Here is a 21,626-nt window from a genome sequence, read left to right on the forward strand (position 1 = left end):
AAATTATGTAGTATTTTATGGTATTTCAGTGAAAGCTGAAAGCTGGGAAAAGTTACAGTTTTAAAAATAGATAAAATACTTGTCAGCTTGTCCATCTTAAATATAATTGTCTACTGGAGTTTGTATTTCCAATCATCCATATTTGGTTTTCTGTGGTACTTCTAAAGCATATGGACTCTACTACTTTAGAAAGTTACAATTTGAATTTAATACATTTATTAGCCCTTTGTTCCCAGGGACTTGTATAAAATATATATAAATTATCCACTACTGAAATTTTTGGAAAACGGTCTCATTAAACTTTTTTATTGTCTATATGACAAAATATGTAAGGTCAAAAATTGCTCAGATTTATTCTGTTTTTAATTTTTTTATATTAAAGTGAGAAAGTAAACTGTGTTGATACCTCTGTTTCCAGAAAATAATTTCTCATTATAATTTTGAAATTAGTAGAAGTTGGGAAGAAGCAGATATATTGCCTCTCTTGTCCATTCAAGGTGTATTTGGAGTTTTTTTTTTTTTTTAAGAAATAATATTTTTAAGACACCTGGTAGAAGGCCAAGCATGGTGGCTCATGTAGGCCTAAGGCTCTGGGAGGCCTAGGCAGGAGGATTGCTTGAGTCAGGAGTTTGAGATCAGGTTGACCAAGAGTTAGACCCTGTCTCTACAAAAAATAGAAAAATTAGCCAGGTGTGCCACACACCTATAGTGCCAGCTGCTCAGAAAGCTGAGGCAGGAGAATTGGTTGAACCCAGGAGTCTGAAACTGCAGTGAGCCATGATGATGCCACTGCACTCTAGCCTGGGCGACAGAGCCAGACTCTGTCTCAAAAAGGAAATCAGGTAGAAAACTGACATCAAGATCCTTAAAGTCACCTGGGTGCGGTGGCTCATGCCTGTAATCCTAACACCTGGGGAGGCTGAGGCAGGAGGATTGCTTGAAGTCAGGAGTTCAAGACCAGCCTGAGCAAGAGCGAGACCAGGCCTCTACCTAAAGTAAAAAAAAAAAATTAGCCAGGTGCTGTGGCATGCACCTTTAGTCCCAGACTGGGGCAGAAGGATTGCTTGAGCCCAGGAATTTGAGGTTGCAGTGAGCTATGATGATGCCACTGCATTCCAGCCCAGGGGGACAGAGTAAGATTCTGTCTCAAAAGAATAAATAAAACCTAAAATCAGCCAGGTGCAATGGTGCACACCTATATTCCCAGCTCCTCAGGAACCTGAGGCAGAAGGATGGGTTGAGCCTAAGAGTTCAAGACTAGCCTGGGCAAGATAGTAAGATCCTGTCTCAAACAAAACAAAAAACGATTAATCTTCAAATCAGAAGTAATCAGTAAATATTTCTGAATATAAATTCATATAATTGAGTCATCCTACTTGAATCAAAAGAAAATCATAATATATAGGAAGGTAATAATTTGTCTTGTAAAGGTTTATTTAGACTATATATAATGGCTTCTAAAGAGTTTGCTGCAAGTTTGGAACTCATCTGGGGAAAAAAGAATGAGTAAACTTTTGAGGTCTTCATTGTAGGAAGTCTTTAGTGTTTGAAACTCCCAGACTTCTTAGAAAAGTGAATACTGTGCTTATATACATGTATTTAAATAAGTTTTAAAGTATTGATTTTCTATTTAGATAAGCCATCACAAAACTCAGAAAATGAACAAAATTCTGTTACCCTGGAAGTTCTGCTTGTGAAAGTTTGCCACAAAAAAAGAAAGGTAATATGTCGTTGGTAGATGAAGTGGAATAATTTTCTTAGTCAAACATGTTCATGTATAAATACTGTGTTTTAAAGTCAATTTTTACCCTGTAAAAGCTAAGAAATATGTTGATGGCTGAATTGTAAAACTTATTGATAACCTCTTTTTGCCAACCTCCCATGTTTTTTTGTTTTTTTTTTTCCCTAGTCTGACTAGGTGTCTATACAAAACTTTCCTATAGAAGTCTAGAAATGAAGGGAAGAAGCTATGTTTTAGCATCTTATGGTATAAATTCAGTTGCTTCCGTGGCATTTCAGTCTCTTAGCTATGTGTACCTGTTGAAATTTTAGATAAGGGCTAAGAGAGAATTTTTCCTAAATGATTATCTTTTTTAATACTGCTGTTAGACAAAGAAATTCTCTTGTCAGTGTTATCAGCCATTAACTTATTAACACATTGCTTCACATTTTTATTTATAAGGTGAAATTATTTCACCATAGAAACAAGTGTTACGGTATTTCCTGTCAACCCTTCAAAGCCAACAGATGTACTTTTAGTAGCCTTAAGTTCTTGAATCTTTGAAGAGGAACAGGAACCTGTGTAGAGGTTCCCATTGCTGATGTGCTTCAAGATCATAGTAAGGTGATAAGGGGCTTGGCAAACTGCTAGAACATTGGTAGGGAGTGGAGTAAAGTGCTAGGAGGCAGCAGTGTAACTTTATATATATTATAAAGTTTCTGTGGGCAGGCATGGTTGCAGGTACCTGTTTTCTCAGTTAATCGCACCAGCAGTCTCAGCTACTCACAATGCTGAAGTGGGAGTATCACCTGAACCCAGGAGTTCTGGGCTGTAGTGCAGTGTGCTGATTGAGTGCCCGCACTGAGTTTGGCATCAATATGATGACTTCCTGAGAGCAGTGGACCACTAGGTGCCTAAAGAGGGGTAAACTGGCCTAGGTTAGAAACAAAGCAGGTCAAAACTCCCAAGCTGATCAGTTGTGGGATTGCACCTCTGAATAGCCACTGTACTGCAGCCTAGGCAACATAGGAAGACCCTGTCTCTTAAAAAAAAAAAAAAGAGTATATGTGCAGTTAAGATACATCATTCCTTACTGCCTCCTAACCCCCATACATGTTATAGTAAGCGGTGATATGACAATTCTTAAGATATATTTAGAAAAAAAAATGTCAATATAAGTTTAATAATATTTTTGTGTTTCAAAAAAATAGCAGGCATAAACATTTTCTTGGAAGGATATATACAGCCAATTGCCTGGTTTAGTCATCTCTGGAGGATAAGACCTGGGAGGGTGGGTGAGACTTACATGTTTCATTTTACACTCTTGTAAAGAGTAGAAATGTTTTTAGATCATAAGCATGTATTCTGCTTATTTTAAAAGAAGCTATCATAAGATTTTTACTATATTCCCCTGTTGAAAAGGTCTTCTGCATCTTCCAATTTTTCTACTGTGCTCTTTCAGCATAACTAGTTATATGATAACAGAACATTACTCAGAAGATGATCAGTATCCCTTCTATTAGACAGCATTTCTAAATATATGGATTTACTGTTTCATAATGTAATTTTCGACCCTGGGGTTCTTGCTTCTTTTTTTTTCCTTAAGAGAGTTCAGAAGTAGTCTTTTTTTCATTTCTGGTCCCATCAGTTACTGTTATGTTAAAATGGAACATTTAAGGGAACTGATGAAGTTACCTGAGTTTAATATTTTAAGCATGGTTTTAATTCCATATTTCTAATATAAAACTATTTCAGATGACTGTCAGCTATTTATTGTTGATATACTGTGTCTTGATATTTTCATTATATTAGAGAAAGTCATTGCTTTAACATTTGGTATATAGTTGTTCCAAATTTTCATTTTTGCTCCACAATTTTCAAAACTATGGTTAGAATTTTAACATGCCATTTGGTACATGGGTATTCCATCTTTCCTATAGTTGTGATTAGAAGTTTTATTGTAATTCGTATTGTTGCATATGTATAAATATAATTTAATCTTTACCTTTGCAGGATGTAAGTTGTCCAATAAGGCAAGTTCCCACAGGTAAAAAGCAGGTGCCTTTGAATCCTGACCTCAATCAAACAAAACCTGGAAATTTCCCGTCCCTTGCAGTTTCCAGTAATGAATTTGAACCTAGTAACAGCCATATGGTGAAGTCTTACTCATTGCTATTTAGAGTGACTCGTCCGGGAAGAAGAGAGTTTAATGGAATGATTAATGGAGAAACCAATGAAAATATTGGTAATTTTTATTTCAGTAATTTCACTAGATTTTATCATTGGTGATAAAGGTGGTTATTGAAAGTGACTGAACCAGTATACCTTTGTAGTATTCATAGTTGTGTATAAAGTTTTTTTTGAAACCTTGCCTTTTTCCAAGGTTGAAAAGACTGCTGTTTTACATAAATCTCTCAGCAAACAATGAAATCATCTCCTCCCACATTTTGTTGTGAAAATTTTCAAACATAAAGGACTGTTGAAAATATTTTACAGTGAACCCTTATCTACTTACCACTTATATTCAACAATGAATACTTTATTATACTTATCACATATCTATCCCTCTACCTATCCCTCTGTTCTTCCAATAATTCTGAATTCATCTTTGAGGTAATCATTCAACCAACATACAGGTGCTGGGGATACAAATATGATTAAAATATCCAGTCCTATCCTCCAAAGGTTTACAACCTAGGGTGGGGAGAGAGACAATAAGTAACTGCAATAAAATGATAAGTGTCATCATATGTCTCATATGTATATATAGTATTACACTTATATATCTATAAAATTCAGTGGAGAAGCACCTTAGAAGAAACAATCTATGAATCTTGAAGTATCCTTTGGAGTTCTTAAAAAGTAACCATGATTACATGTCTTCAGTTGTTCTAAAAAATAAAAAGTAACCATGAGGAGGAGTTTGCCTAGCAAAGTTTATTCCAGACAGAAATTAGCTTTTGCAAAGAATGTCAAAAATTATGGACAGGACGGGTGTGGTGGCTCATGCCTGTAATTCCAGCACTTTGTGAGGCCGAGGTGGGAAGATTGCTTGAGGCCAGGAGCTTGAGACCAGCCTGGGCAACATAGTGAGACCCCATCTCTACAAAAATTTTTAAAAATTAGCCAGGAATGGTGGCACATGTCTACAGTGCTAGCTACATGGGTGGCTGAGGCAGGAGGATTGCTTCATCCCAGGAGTTCAAGGCTGCAGTGAACTATGATCACACTACTATACTCCAGCCTGGCAGCAGAGTGAGACTCTGTCTCTGAAAGAAAAATAAATAAAAAGTGAGGACATACACAATATGGTAAAAATATGAAATTGGAAAAAATGTGGTCTAAATATTCCAACTTCAGTGTCATTTATACTTCATTTGTGATAAATGTAGTATGTTTTATGTTAAGTTACCATATATCATAAAGAACACATTTTTTGTTTCAACATTTGATTTATGAGAAATGTTTGTTAAATTTAGATGTAAATGAAGAACTTCCAACCAGAAGAAAACGAAATCGTGAAGATGGGGAAAAGACATTTGTTGCACAAATGACAGTATTTGATAAAAACAGGTAATGTTGATGAACAAGTGAGGCTCGCATAATATTCTAGAAATGTTTTCATTCTGAAGCAGAATATAGTGGTGATATTGATTATTTCTTTGCTTTTATTTTTCTTTGTTCTTAGGAATAAAAAAACAAATTGCCAAAACTGAATTTTTCTCTTTATCACGTAGAAAGCAATAAACATGGATAAGGAATTATTTGAATGGCTTAATTAAGATTGTTTATTCAGCAAGTATTTTCTGAGTGTTTACTCTTTGCCAGACACTGTTCTAGGCAGTGAGAAGGCAACAAAGTCCTGCCTTCATGGAGTTTAATTTCTAATGGAAGAAACAGACCACACCCCAAAAATATCAACTAATGTCACTTAGTGGTGAGTGAAGAAGAATAGAGAAAAATAAATGGTTACTGTTTTATAGAGAAAGACTCTGGGAGGAGGTAATATTTGAATGGAGATTTTAATGCAAATCTTGGGATTATGTGTTTATTAAAGTTAAGGGGGAAAATCGCGTATCATTATCATGTGCCTATGTGCATTTGGGAAAGGGTGACAAGGAACACTGGGGCTTAAAATCATCTCTGCACTATCTGCTTGGAAATGAAGCATCTTAGCACCAGTAAAAGAAGGTCTCAGAAGCAAATGCAGCATTCTTTTTTCCCAGGATTGGAGGATGAAACCTGTAACATGCCATGATTTCTTGTACCAGGCTGCTTGCTGGTAATTAACACAGTTCACTGTTAGTCAGGTATAGGAGAAAGCCAAGAAAATTAACTGGACCATTCTTTCTATTTAAAAAAATAATAGATTGGTGCTTTAAGGTATTGATCATTTGTTAGCCACCAAGTGAAGAAAGGTATAATACTCCTAATAAGAAAGCAAAAATGATTCAGAATAGTGACAGATTTTAGTGACCATCTTGTGTTAGAGTATATCATTTAATGTTACTGATAGAAACCAATATAGTATCTTTCTAAAGTCAGAAATTTGATTATGCATCAGAGATTTAAATGGAAAACAATAGAAATGTAAATGTACTGGAAGATAGTGGTTATGTGTGTGGCAGAAGTGATTAGGAGTAGGCACACTGAGCTTCATCGATACTGTTAAGTATGTTCTGTTTTAGGCAGCATGGGGGTACATTGTGTTTTCTTTTTTATCCTTTCTACCTCATGTATATGTTAACATGTTCCTTGTATGAAAGAAATACTGCTTTTATTTTTAATGAAAAAAGGACCAAGAACCTGTGGTAATTTTTTTCTCCAGCTTTGTATTTTGAAAATTTTCAAACCTATAGAAAAGTTGAAAGAGTAATATAGTCATTTCAGATCCACACACCCTTCAGCTAGATTCATCAGTTGTTAACGTTTTGCTAAATTTGCTTTATTTTTGAGCTGAGAAAGTTTACTTCATTCCTCATGTCTAAACCCTTCAGCATGTATTTCCTAAGAACAAGGACATTTCTCTGCATAACCACTATATTACATTCATTGGGAAAATCAACATCCAGCAAATGCAATACTATCCCCCAGTTGACCTCAATAATGTCCTTTATAATTTGCCATCCTCCCCATTCAGTAGTTAGGTATGACATCCATCCAGACTTCATTGGAATAGTTGTCCAGCCCTCCCCACCTTTTTTTTAAGTACAGGCCTATAGTTTTGAAGATTGTATCTCAACTTTGACTTGTGTGATTATTTCCTCATGATTAAATTCAAGTTAAATATTTTTGGCAGGGATTCTAATAGATGTTGTGTTCTTTATATATATACCACATCACAGATACAAGGCAATATTAGATTTGATCACTTGGTTAAGGTGGTGTTCACCATACTTTTCCATTATAATAGTACTTCCCTTTCATAAATTAACATGTCATCCCTATGGTAATGCATGAACCTGGGTGAATATCAATTTTTCCCCAGTAGCCTTTCATGCAACAGTTTTAGCATCCACTGATGATTCTTGCTTGGATAAATTATTCTTTTGGCAGTTGGAAAATGGTAAGTTTCTATAATTTCTTGCACATATATTAGTTCCCATTTTTCTATAAAGAGCATTTCTTGCCTCAACTTTGATTGTTTTATCAGTATGGATTAACCAATTTTATTTTTCAATTTCTTTTAATCTATTCATATTAATCATTTTAATACTCAAATTGTCCCAAATTTTGTCAGGAGGAACCTCTCCAGGTGCAGGATCCTGTGTCCTTTTGACTTTTAGTTTTTCATTATTTTTTGGAATAGTAAGATATTCCAGAATTACCTTCTTTTCTACCTCTGATCTGGAATTGTGTTTTCTTCAAGAAGTACTGGTTCCTTTTAGTAGAGGAATACTGTTGGTAAGCCAAAATCTGAGGCTTAGATATATAAAAATTGTTTTTAAAATCTCAGGTTAAAGTCTCCTGAAAGAATAACCAAAATTCAAAAGCCGTACAGGAAATATTGAGCAAAATAAAAATGAAAAACTTTAGAAAACAAAAAAGCCATCATAACCAACATAAAAGCAAAAATGACAAATTGAAGGGAAATTGTTTTGAGCTCATATTATAGACAGATGTCTCATTCCTCAAATAGAAAAAGACCATGCTTATTTACAAAGACCACAGCCCAGTAGAAGAATGGACAAAGGATACAATAAAAACTACCCAAAAAAGACAATACATACAGTTCTAAAACAATTAAAAAGATAAGATATCAGAATTAAAAGTACACTGAGATGTCATTTTTTCACTTATCAGATTGACAGACATCAAAAAAACTTGGTAAAGCACTGTTGATGAGGCTGTGAGGGAAAAGGCCTCATACATTACAGGTAGGAGAGCACATTGGGTTGTAGCTATTAAATGGACTGTTATGTAGCCATGAGGAAAGCTTTTTAATTTAGAAGTATATGAATATATTACCTAGTCAAATAAATAAATTAGCTCTTAAAATGGAAAGTCCAATAGCTTTGCTGATGTGCTGTTGAAGTAGACTAAATTCAGGTAGTATAGCATAGAGAAAATATAAAAATTCTTAAGTCTCAAAATCTTTTGATATTAAGGGACAGACTACCTGGATTCATTACTGTATCTCACTATTTACTGTGTGATCTTAAGTTACTTAACCTCTTTGTGCCTCAGTTTTCTCTTCTGGAAATGGAGTAAACAGCACGTGGGTTCATAGAGTTAGTTATTAGGAAGATAAAATGAGCCATGTAGAGTCTTTAGAATAGTGCCTGGCACATAGTAAACACTTGGTAAGTGTTAGCTATTATTACCTAATAGAATTTATCTAAGACTGATGAAGAGAAGCCAGATTCTTGCTATTATTTTATACAATTAATTATTGAGTGTGGTTGAAGAATGCTGTTTAGTAGTGGTTACCAGTGTTTAACAATATGGAAAAAATCTATAAAATATATATACACACATGTGTACTACACACACACTAAAACTATATATAATTATACTGTATGAGTATAATTCTTTGATTCAGCCAGTATTTCATTTATTCATTCATCCATGAAATATTTATTGAGCACCTATATGTGCCAGGTGCCCCCAGTATCCTGTCATTATCAGATTCATCATTGTAATCATCAACTAGTTTATTGGTCAAGTATAAAAGTAAAGGATTCTAGTTCAAACATTTATAGTAGTTAAAATTAACAGGCATTATTCTTAGTGGTTGCCCAAGGCAAGTATTGTAATACTTTTGTTATCCTATCTATAAAGCCTATATTTAATGTTTGAAATTTACCCGGTTTCGATACCTTAGGCATATTATACTTAAAGTGTTTATATCTGAGTAGCAACAATAATGAAATAATTATCTACTTAGTAGTTAGTGCACATCATCAAAATTGCTTTTGTCAGGACTGGAGTGTAGATATATTTTAAAATCTTGTCGGGTATATAAACTAGTTTATAAATTTAATAAATGGTTTTTATTATAGTATAAATCTAAAAATGTAGAATTTGTGTACTTACAGTAATACACAGGTTACTTTAAAGTATATGTGTTTGTCTAACAGGCGCTTACAGCTTTTAGATGGGGAATATGAAGTAGCCATGCAGGAAATGGAAGAATGTCCAATAAGCAAGAAAAGAGCAACATGGGAGACTATTCTTGATGGGAAGGTATGAACTACTTAGAAGGTTGACCACGTTATAGTTATGAACTCCCATTTTTGACTGGTGTTTTCTTCCCCAAATGCTAGTTCATGTTGGAAGTAAAGAGTCCTGTGTTTTTTATACTTTGAAAAACACAAGTAAAAATGATCTAGTCAGAGTATTTAATGAAAGGCATCATTCTTTAAAACCAGACTGCCTGATTCAAATCTCTGCTCCTATGTGGCGTCTGGCAAGTTACTTTATTTGTGTCTCAGTTTTCTCATCTGTAAAACAAGGCATAGAATTGATGGATTAAATGAGATAATTAATAAAATATGTTTAGTACAGTGCCTGGCATACAGTAAGTGCTCAATAAATGTTAATTGCTATTTTAAATACCATTCATAGTAATAGCAGATAATATGTGATGAGTAGTAATACATTTGTCAAGAAATCTACAGAACTTAGATGGAGCATACTTAACTCTTCTAAGAGATAAACAGGCATACATATTATACATTACTTGAATAGGCAGACTCAACAAAATACAATGATGTCCTTTATTTCAAAATATATTAGGTCAGTGTACTATCCCAAGCAAAATCTCTAAAGGCTTTTTTTTTAACCCTTAAAATTAGTCTCAAGTTAATCTAGAATAAGAAGTATGTAATAATACTAAGGAAAATTTGGAAAAGTATTCTGAGAATTTTTACTTACCATATAATAGAACATACCATAAGTTAAAAGAATTTAAGTTGTATGGTATAAGCATAGGAATAGACAAACATATCATTGAAGCATAGTCCTGAAATAGTTTGATGTATATTAGAAATTCAGTTTATGATAAAGGTGGTGGTATAAATCTGTGTGGAAAAGACAAATGCTCATTAATTGTGACAGAACTTGTCTCTAGCCATCTGGAAATAAACTTACACCTGATAAATTCCAGAAGGCTCATAAACATAATGTAAAAATTAACACTCCATAACTTCAGAAAAAAATATAGGTGAATGCTAATCTTGCAGTGATGAAAACCCTTCTTTTTTTATATAAAATTATTGTTGTCCATATAATTTCTTTCTATTTTTTAGTAGAGACAGGGTCTCGCTCTTGCTCAGGCTGGTCTCGAACTCCTGACCTCGAGCGATCCACCCGCCTCGGCCTCCCAGAGTGCTAGGATTACAGGCGTGAGCCACCGTGCCCGGCCAAAACCCTTCCAAGTATGATATGAAAGCCAGAAAGCATAAAGTAAAAAAAAAAAAAAATACCTGATTAAAATTAATAATTTCACTGGGCATAGTGGCTCATGCCTGTAATCTCCTGACTCAAGAGGCTGAGGTGGGAGGATCGCTTGAACCCAGAAGTTCAAGATCAGCCTGAACAATAGAGCAAGACCCTGTCTCTTAAAAAAAAAAAAGGAAAAAACTAGCTGGGCATGGTAGTGTGTTCCCTGTAGGCCCAGCTGCTCAGGAAGGTGAGACAGGAGGCTCGTTGGAGCCTAGGAGTTGAAGCTGCAGTGAGCTATGATCATGCCACTGCTCTCCAACCTAGCAATAGAGCAAGACTCTGTCTCTTTAATTTAAAAAAATCGTTTTTTCCCCAAGTCTTCCCCCATTCCCCATTATTTTCTTGTGACAGGGTTTTGCTCTATTGCTTGGCCTAGAGTACAGTGGCATCATCATAGTTCACTGCAGCTTCAAACTCCTGGGCTCAAACGATCCTCCTGCCTCAGCCTCCCGAGTAGCTAGGACTATAGGCACATGCCACCATGCCTGGCTACTTCAAAAAGAATTTTTTTTATAGAGACTGGGACTTGCTATGTTGTTCCGGCTAGTCTCAAACTCCTGAGCTCAAGTAATCCTCCTGCCTCAGCCTCCCAAAGTACTGGCATTATAGGTGTGAGTACTGCGCCTGGCTAAAAATAATTTCTGTACTGCAAAATTTAAAGTTCAAAACAAACGATGATGAACTGGGGGGAAATATTTGTAATACCAAATGCTAATATTATGAATACATAATACTATGAGTTTTATAAATTAGTATATGAGATATATAAATCAGTAAGAAAAAGGTAAGCAATCTCCTAAGAAAAATAAGGACAGTGAGGCAGTTCTTGAAAGAACAAATATAGAAAGACCAACAAACTTTTAAAAAGATACTCAACTGTATCAGTATTCAAAGAGATGCAAACAAAAGCAATGATACTACTTTGACTACTAGTTTGACAAAGATAAAAAAGATTGACAGCTTCTAGTGTTGTTAGGGATGTGAGGACACATACTTAAATAATACTTTGATTGTAAGAATAAGTTGGTACAGTCTTACTGCAGGGCAGATTGGCAATATGTATAAAATTAAAATTGTGTATATAGTCTTTAACAATTGAATCTAGTTGTACAGTTTTATCACAAAGTTGTAACCGGTTAACTGAAAAGACGTAGATAACAGCATTTTTTAAATAGTGAAAAATTAGAAACAAATCTAAAAAGATAGCCATTAAAAAGACTGATTGACAAGATTTCCATAATATTACACTTTTACATAATACTATGTATATGTAATCCTACTTTTTCTAAAATTTATAATAGTGGTTAACTCTAGGTGATGGGATTTCAAATAATTTTTTTATGCTTATCTATAGTGTTTGAATTTTCTGCAGGTATTTATTATCTTTATAATCTTTTGGTTTTAAATTTCTTATTTAAAGTACATTAAGTTTATTCATCAGAAAATAAGGATTATATCTCTGAGTTGTTCTTTCTAAGAAATTGTTTACAGCAGTATAAAATGAACTTTTTTTTTTATGTTTACTGGTTTATTATAAAGGATATTACAAAGGAAGAGATGCATAGAGTGAGGTATGGGAGAAAGGGTATGGAGTTTCTGCGTCCCCTCTGGATGTACCGCCCTCCAGGAACCTCCATGTGTTTTGCCATCCAGAAGCTTTCTGAACCCTGCCAAATAAACATCCTTTTAAGTCAGAACATACACATTTATTACTTCTAAAAAATTCAGTTGGGTGTGGTGGCTCATACCTGTAATCCCTGCACTTTGGGAGGTCGAGGAGGGCTCGAGGATCACTTGAGGCCAGGAGTTCGAGACCAGCCTATATAACATAGTGAGATGTTCTCATCTCTACAAAAATAAAAATAAAAAAATTAGCCTGGTGTAGTGGTGTGTACCTGTAGTTTCAGCTATTCAAGAGGCGATCAGTTGAGCCCAGGAACTCAGGGTTATGTGAGCTATGATGGGACCACTGTACTCCAGCCTAGGAGAGACAACAAGACTTTGTCCCTTTGTGTTTTTTTTTTGGAGACGGACTCTCACTCTGTTGCCAAGGCTAAAGTACTGTGGCATCAGTCTAGCTCACAGCAACCACAAATTCCTGGGCTCAAGCAATCCTCCTGCCTCAGCCTCCTGAGTAGCTGGGACTAATGGCATGCACCACCACGCCAGGCTAATTTTTTCTATTTTTAGTAGAGACGGGATCTCACTCTTGCTGAGGCTGGTCTTGAACTCCTGACCTCAAGCGATCCTCCTGCCTTGGCCTCCGAGAGTCCTAGGTTTATAGGCATGAGCCACCTCGCCTGTCCAAGACTTTGTCTCTTGAGAAAAAAAAATTCTGTGGTATTCTTTTAAATATATGTCCCATAATTTACAAAACCAGTGTTGGTTTAATAGATAGATAATTAAATAAAATTTTTTTGCATTTATTCTCTGTAACAAGTATATTCATGTCATAGTGAATATACTTATGCCTATATATTTTTGCATTGCAAGTATTTTTATAAAATAAATTCCCAGATATTGACTTACTGTATTAAAACCTATTTCTGTGATCACTTTTACCTCATTCTAATCTAAAATAATTGTTTGCTGGTCCAAAGGTAGTGAGTTATCGCAGTTGATTGTTACAGATCAAATTTCGTGTTACTACTCTTTCCGCTTTTCTTACTGCTGCACTTGATTAGTCTCTTCCTTTGTAATATCCTTTATAAATAAAAAAAATCAAATCATAGTTTAAGAGGATAATTTATAATAAAGATGTAGGAGTTTAGGTTTATATGGCAGTAAAATCGGAGCCCATTGAAGGTTTTTATAAAAGAGAATAGCATGAAAGCATCTTTTGGAATATTATTTGCTCTCCTAAGGTAAGTGAAAATTAGAAGCAGGGAGAACAGCTTATATATTGTAGTAGTAAGAATTTGTACAAAGGTTTTTATTGTGATTTTTGAAGAGAGGAAGAAATGACAGACAATTTTAAAAGGACTTGGTAATTTGTAAGAGAAACAAAAGAAAGCATAGGGGTCAACTGTAATTCCAGACTTTTTAGCTTCAGGTCACTACAGAATGACAGTGCTGGGAAGAAAAATAATTGTACCTGGGAAGAAAAGATGTGTTTTGTTTTGTTTTGTTTATAGTGTCTTGCTCTGTTCCCCGGGCTAGAGTTCCATGATGTAATCACAGCTCACTGCAATCTCTAACGCCTAGGCTCAAGCAATCCTCCTGGGTCAGCCTCCCACGTAGCTAGGACTACAGGTGCCCACCACCATGCCCAGCTAATTTGTTTATTTTTTGTAAAGACCAGATCTCATTATGTTGCCCCAGCCAGGTATCTAACCCCTGGCTCAAGTGTTCCTCTTGCCTTGGCCTTCCAAAGTGCTAGCTAGCATTATAAGTGTGAGCCACCATGTTGGGCCAGAATGTTTATTTTAGAAAAAAGATAAACGCCCTGGTGGTCATAGTGGCTAGAATTCGGCACTTTCACCATTTAAAAAAAAAAAAAATGATGGATTCACTTTTAAACATGTTTTAGTTCAAGGTGACATTGAATTAAATGTCGAAGAGGCAGTTGGAGGTATGGGTTTAGAGCTCAAATATAAAGATGAGAATGGAGAATCAATTTGGGATCATCAGCCTAATAGGTAAATCCTTTAGGATGGGTAAGAGATTGGGGCAGAGAGCTAAACTTTAGCTAGGAATTAAGGAGACTAAGAAAAGAGTCATCTTATAAGTGTTTTGAGGTAGAGGAAGAGAGCTATGTTAGTTCATTTCCCCAAAACCAAAGAAGAGAAATAGGGGTAGTCAGTGAAATTGAGAGAAGTCAAGAAAAAGCACTAATTGCAAAACCTGTTCAATTTACAAAAAGAAAGTTTGATCACCTAAGAGCAGAGGTTGCAAACTAGCAGGCTTTGGGTATTTTCTTTTTCATTTTTTTTTTTTTTTTTTTTTTGAGACAGAGTCTTGCTGTGTTGCCTGGGCTAGAGTGCCCTGGCAGCATCGGCCTTACTCGCAGCAACCTCAAACTCCTGAGCTTAAGCAACCCTCCTGCCTCAGCCTCCTGAGTAGCTAGGACATATGCACCACCATGCCTGGCTAATTTTTTTCTATTTTTAGTAGAGTTGAGGTTTTGCCCTTGCTCAGGCTGGTCTTGAACTCCTGACCTCAAGCGATCCTCCTGCCTTGGCCTCCCAGAGTCTAGGATTACAGGCGTGAGCCACTGTGCCTGGCTTTTAAAGACATTTTGAATTGGTTATGAACATAGATGATTTGCCATGAAAACTTAGAATTTCTGACCTCTTTTGAAACCGAAAATCTGACTGTGCTGGGCCAATGTTTCTACATGGCAACAATTCAGCTATTACTAATAAGTGGCTGCCTCTTTTATTTTTTTTTTCCTTGCCAAATTGCTTCTCACCTGAGAGAATAGCTGCCTCTTCTAGAAAGACTGAGCTCTCCAGTTTTACAGTGTCTGCTGCTCCATATATTTGCGTTATTTGCCTGGCCATCTCTGTCAGCATTTGGGTTTTCAAGAAAAATCTATTGATTTAGATCAAATCCACATTGATTTACACTGAGTATTATTTTAGTCCTACAATTTCTTTCAGTTCATTAAATGAATCCTTACTTTTCCTGTTTATGTTTTAGAGGCTGCCTCCATTTGAAACATTTTCTCAGGGACCTACGTTGCAGTTCACTCTTCGTTGGACAGGAGAGACCAATGATAAATCTACAGCTCCTGTTGCCAAGCCTCTTGCCACTAGAAATTCAGAGAGTCTCCATCAAGAAAACAAGCCTGGTTCAGTTAAACCTACTCAGACTATTGGTAAGAAAATATTGCTATCAAAATAATGGTTTGTAAAAAAATTTAAAAATAAAAAATAATGGTTTGTAGTGTTAGGTCTTATGCTTTAGATTAATTCATCTGTTTTGTGCCATGTGATTATTTTTTTGAAAATATTATTTGGCTTATTAGATAGATTATGAGCCTTGGTAAATTAGGGTTCTGCTATATTAAATGTAAAGTTTTGTGTTGAAGTACTGATGGGTAATTCTTTGTCTAGAACCTTTGTGCCAGATTTGTTTGGGAATTTTAATTTAACACCTCCAAGTAGAGTTCTCATGTTAACTTAGGACAAGTTTTTCCACCAAACAAATTTGCCAGAAACTCAGGAGGAAGCGATTGGTTTTCAGATTGGTTTTAAGATTTTGGAATTGCAGCTATAAAGGGCTCTGGAGCTATACTTTTTATAATTCATGTAAAATTTTTTTTGTGCAGTAGAACTGTATTCAATATTTCATAGTGTTTCTACAATTTTAGGCTTGAGAGAGGGTTATCAAAACCTGGATTTTACTAGGTTAAATTTTGCAGTAAATTTTTTCTTTCCCCCCAGCAAAACTGCCAGGAGATGCAGTAAATTTTTAAGAGGAGAGATTTAAGAAAATTTTTTAAAAGAGCTACAAATGGAGTTGGCTCTCTGCTGAGTTTCAGCCCCAAGTTGCAATGTTCTGTCATTTTATATCTGTCTGATAGGAACACTGTCCTTGACCATAGAGCATTCATGTGCTTCTGTTTAAAGAAGGCAGACGGCTTAAGATGTTGTCTTTGACATTGACCATTCATCTTCATTCATTGTGTGCAGTTCATTGTATTGGTCAGATTAAAAAGATAGAAGAAATGGCCTTTGTCAGGGGAAAGATTTCCCAGTAAATTATAGTCTGCTTCTCAAAATACTCTGAAGCTAGTGTAATAGGTAAAAGAGTTACAAAGAAACTAAGCAAAAAAGTTTTATACATGTGGCTGGGCTGGGTGGCTCATGCCTGTAATCCTAGCACTCTGGGAGGCCGAGGTGGGTGGATTGTTTGAGCTCAGGAGTTCAAGACCAGCCTGAGCAAGAGCGAGACCCTGTCTCTACTAAAAATAGAAAGAAATTAGCTGGACAACTAAAAATATATATAGAAAAAATTAGCCGGGCATGGTGGCGCATGCCTGTAGTCTCAGCTACTCGGGAGTCTAAGGCAGAAGGATTGCTTGAGCCTAGGAGTTTGAGGTTGCTGTGAGCTAGGCTGACGCCATGGCACTCTAGCCCAGGCAACAGAGTGAGACTCTGTCTCAAAAAACAACAACAAAAAAAGAAAACTGTACATGTGGGATAATTATGTCAGGAAAAACAAATATCTTTTTTCCCTTAAAAGGAAATATACCATCATCATTCTCTTTTAGATTTGAATTAATTTTAATATAATCATTTTTTACTTTATTTCTGGTAAACCAGCACTTAGTTTGATGACTGTATTCCTAGTGCCCAGCAGTGAGCAAAAATCAGTGAAACTACACTCGGACCTCAAAGTGCTTAAAACTGATAGTGATCACATATAATTACTTGGGGTTACTTTTATAATGGTTTAGGACAATGGAGGATGTGCTTAATGGAAAAATAGGTCCTGCCAATGAAAAAGAACTTTAACCTCCGATTAGGGGTGCTGATTATAAGAAGACTGTTCCTGTGATCATCAGTTAAGGGAGGAAACAGAAAATGTGTTAAATACCCCAAGGAGAATTCTATGAAACTTTCAATGTTTAATAATTTTTGTGAGGTATGTTATTTCACTTTTTAAAAGCAAGTATTTTTATTAAATATAAAAGTATATATTTTCAGCTGTTAAAGAATCATTGACCACAGATCTACAATCAAGAAAAGAAAAAGATACTTCAAATGAAAACAGACAAAAATTAAGAATATTTTATCAGGTAAACATAGCTGGTCCTTTTTTAAGTAATCATAAAATGCATTTTTTATGTTAGATCTGAAATTTTGGTATATTTATATAAAAAGTATTGGTGATTTGATTTTCCTTTTCAATTGTTTTAACTTTTTAGAAGTGATACTAAAACAAAATATCTTGATATGTAACTTGGAGATTTGCTGTTTTTTGTTTTTAGTTCCTTTATAACAATAATACGAGACAACAAACTGAAGCAAGAGATGACCTGCATTGCCCTTGGTGCACTCTGAACTGCCGCAAACTTTATAGTTTACTCAAGCATCTTAAACTCTGCCATAGCAGATTTATCTTCAATTATGTTGTGAGTAAAATTCATTTTTTTTACCAATGTACATTAAATACAAGACAACCTGACTTTTAAAAATTGCACTTTGTGCAAAAATACCAAAATTTCTTCATGTAATGGATTGTTACATGCATGAAATACAGTGAATGATTCAGAGTTTACATATATTTGGAATAAAAGTATTTACATAGTGTACCTATATTGACTCACAAAATCCTCACACCAACTCTTTGAATTAAGTGGTAATTTTCTTCTTGCCTAGGCAAGAAGTAATTTATACAGTCACCAAGCTAATAAATGGCACAGTCAGGATTTTAACACATCTTTCTGACTTCCTGTTTACCAGGAATATCTGCTGATATTCCTGGCTTATTTTATTTTTTAAAACATTAATTCTTTTTAATTAAATAAATTGGAGAGGTAGGTATTTAGGGTAGGATAATTAATATTTTCTTTTCCTAAACAGGCCGGGTGCGGTGGCTCACGCCTATAATACTAGCACTCTGGGAGGCCGAGGCGGGTGGATTGCTCGAGGTCAGGAGTTTGTGACCAGCCTGAGCAAGAGCGAGACCCCGTCTCTACTAAAAATATAAAGAAATTATATGGCCAACTAAAAATCTATATAGAAAAAATTAGCCAGACATAGTGGCGCATGCCTGTAGTCCCAGCTACTGGGGAGGCTGAGGCAGTAGGATTGCTTAAGCCGAGGAGTCTGAGGTTGCTGAGTGAGCTAGGCTGACGCCACGGCACTCATTCTAGCCTGGGAAACAAAGCGAGACTCTGTCTCAAAAAAAAAAAAATTTTTTTTTCTTTTCCTAAACACCTTGCTGTTTTTGTTACAGTATCATCCAAAAGGTGCTAGGATAGATGTTTCTATCAATGAGTGTTATGATGGCTCCTATGCTGGAAATCCTCAGGATATTCATCGCCAACCTGGATTTGCTTTTAGTCGCAATGGACCAGTAAAGAGAACACCTATCACACACATTCTTGTGTGCAGGTATGTAAAAAGGGCATACAACAAAAGTTTATTGTCTGACTTTTATCAGTGATGCTGGAGGAAAAAAGGGGAGCCAGACAAAACTACTAGTTAGGTGGAAATCATTATTTTCCTATGATAGGTAAGTTTTTGGGGTGATACACTGCTTTGTATCCCTCTTGAGCTCCTGTCGCTACAGGCATTTTCTCACATCCTTGCTATAGCTTTATCCTTGAGATTTGACTATTAATGTCACTACTCCTGCAGTGGTTAGTGGGATTAAGGAATTCTCCTAGTGGTAGTTTCTGTGTGCACATCTAGGTGGGAACCTGCTAAATAGGGGTATACTTTAGCTGCGTAGTATGAAATATAAAGAATGCTATTCTTGTCATTTCATATTTCACATGATAGTATCCTTTTAGGTAAGACCTGAGACTGATTCTCCACCCATTTAGGCTTTACAGTCATAGTGGTGTGGTATGTTCACAGCAGTAGATTTGACTGCTGAGATTAAAATTACATAGGGGAATTTTTTATATTTGTCAAACTGAAAAAATTCCTGAACAGGTGTGTGCATGTGTAACCAGTGTTGTAGTTTTTCTCCTTTGTGAATATATGTGTTAGAATACACAATTTTGACATGTAGGATTTTATATGCATATTCCTATCTTGAATGTGCCCTAACTAGCACCTCGTTTCTTTTTCGCCTTTTCAACCATGTTTTTTATTTTTTTAAGTTTATTCTACACACCCACGAAGACAGGTTTATCTTTAAAACTTTGATGTTTAAATTGGTATGTTAATAGGTTTATTTTACATTATGTATAGAAAGAGAATTATTTGGGGAATTGCTGCAAATACCATTGTTTTGTGGTTAGTTTTATAAAATAGCAATACAATAATATTACACATTATTGCAGATCTCAACTCATAGTCATGAGGTTAGATGATACAAATGTAGATGCCATATTATATCAACATTTCTTTCTTTTCATTAGGCCAAAACGAACAAAAGCAAGCATGTCTGAATTTCTTGAATCTGAAGATGGAGAAGTGGAACAACAACGAACATACAGTAGTGGCCACAATCGTCTGTATTTCCATAGTGATACCTGCTTACCTCTCCGTCCGCAAGAAATGGAAGTAGATAGTGAAGATGAAAAAGATCCTGAATGGCTAAGAGAAAAAACCATCACAGTAATTATTATTATCATTATTGGCAGTGATCTTAGAATTTTATTATTAAATGAATTTTGTTTGAAAATTATTGTTTAATATGAACTAGACTTTTAACTTAATGTAAAGGAGTTTTTTTTGTTTGTTTGTTTGAGACAGAGTCTCACTTTGTTGCCCAGGCTAGAGTGAGTGCTGTGGCGTCAGCCTAGCTCACAGCAACCTCAAACTCCTGGGCTTAAGCGATCCTACTGCCTCAGCCTCCCCAGTAGCTGGGACTACAGGCATGCGCCACCATGCCTGGCTAATTTTTTCTATATATAGTTTTTAGTTGTCCAGATAATTTTTATTTCTATTTTTAATAGAGACGGGGTCTCACTCAGGCTGGTCTCTAACTCCTGACCTCGAGCGATCCACCCACCTCGGCCTCCCAGAGGGCTAGGATTACAGGTGTGAGCCACCGTGCCCAGCCTGTAAAGGAGTTTTTTCCTAAAATAAGGAATCCTGGAAAGCGTCCTTTTCACAGTTGTGTCATTTTTAAAGTTACAAAGTAAAGGAAATACAGCTTCATATGAATTTGTATCATGTATTTTCTTTCTATATTTATGGGTCACTTTTATAACTTAGGATTTCCCTTTTAAAATTACTACTTAAATAGAAATTGGTTTTAAGAAAATGTTGCCACTTTGCTGTATAAATAAATAAATATATATATTGTGGTGTTTTTAGTTCCAAAACATTCTAAGTTTGACATTCTCACAAATTTTTGTGCATTTAATGGGGTTTTTTTTTTTTTTTTTTTTTAGCAAATTGAAGAATTTTCTGATGTTAATGAAGGAGAGAAAGAAGTTATGAAACTATGGAATCTCCATGTCATGAAGCATGGGTAGGGTATTTCTAAATTGATTTAAATATTTTGTTATTCTTTATTTTCTTTTGCTACTTCACATTCTATATGTCTTCCTTCATTTGAATCTTATTAAAAATTTGATTAGTTTAGATATGTATGTCAAATCTTATTCTAGTCCAAAGTATTTTAATTGCATAAGGAAAAATAGTGATGCTCAGAAAATATATAAGGAAAGTGCTAGTTCCTAGCTCCGTATAACAGAACGTTTGTAAAGGGCCTTGGATTTCTTCCTTTCTTTCAGTATTTACATGAAAAATATTAATGTTACCACTGGTTGAATTGAATTTAACTTTTTCACATATCGTGACTTAATGCACAAGCAGAGTAGTATCTAAAAGCTTATTAGAGTAATATGTTCTTTATTACTTAATGACAGGGTCTCACTCTGTCGCCCAGGCTCAAGCGCAGTGGCACGATCATAGCCCACTGCAGCTTTTAACTCCTGGGCTCAAGCGATCCTCCTGCCACAGCCTTCCAAGTAGCTGGGACTGCCACGACCCCTCTAACTTTTTTTTTTTTTTTTGATAGGGACTGGGTCTCAATGTTGCACAGACTGGGTTCTTTTTTTAAATGACCTATTTGCATTACTTTTGTTGCCAGAGAATACAAAAATAATATGCCATGTGCTGTAAGACTGGATGTCCTGAAAATTACTTATCACAGTTATTACTGTTATACAATTGGGGGGGGTGGTTTGGGAGAAACAGGTCTCACCCTGTCACACAGGCTGAAGTACAGTGGCGCAATCATAGGTCACCATGGCCTCCAAGTCCTTGTCTTAAGCAATCCTCCCGCCTCAGCCTCCCAGATAGCTGGGACTACAGGAATGCAC

General features: G+C 35.5%; 1 protein-coding gene across 2 annotated transcripts in view; it reads left to right on the forward strand.

The window, feature by feature from the left end:
* The window catches only part of SUZ12 (SUZ12 polycomb repressive complex 2 subunit), a 43,457-nt gene that overhangs the window by 18,045 nt on the left and 3,786 nt on the right, over window positions 1–21,626 (forward strand). For both annotated transcript variants that reach the window (XM_045525434.1, XM_045525435.1), the window contains 10 exons: window positions 1,635–1,720; window positions 3,734–3,965; window positions 5,200–5,293; window positions 9,301–9,406; window positions 15,308–15,485; window positions 17,320–17,411; window positions 17,604–17,747; window positions 18,575–18,732; window positions 19,710–19,908; window positions 20,691–20,770. In XM_045525434.1, coding sequence (XP_045381390.1) covers window positions 1,635–1,720; window positions 3,734–3,965; window positions 5,200–5,293; window positions 9,301–9,406; window positions 15,308–15,485; window positions 17,320–17,411; window positions 17,604–17,747; window positions 18,575–18,732; window positions 19,710–19,908; window positions 20,691–20,770 — 1,369 coding nt within the window. The remainder of the gene's footprint in view (window positions 1–1,634; window positions 1,721–3,733; window positions 3,966–5,199; window positions 5,294–9,300; window positions 9,407–15,307; window positions 15,486–17,319; window positions 17,412–17,603; window positions 17,748–18,574; window positions 18,733–19,709; window positions 19,909–20,690; window positions 20,771–21,626) is intronic.

The sequence above is a fragment of the Lemur catta genome, chromosome 15, assembly GCF_020740605.2.
Source record: "Lemur catta isolate mLemCat1 chromosome 15, mLemCat1.pri, whole genome shotgun sequence".
Classification (NCBI taxonomy): Eukaryota; Metazoa; Chordata; class Mammalia; order Primates; family Lemuridae; genus Lemur; species Lemur catta.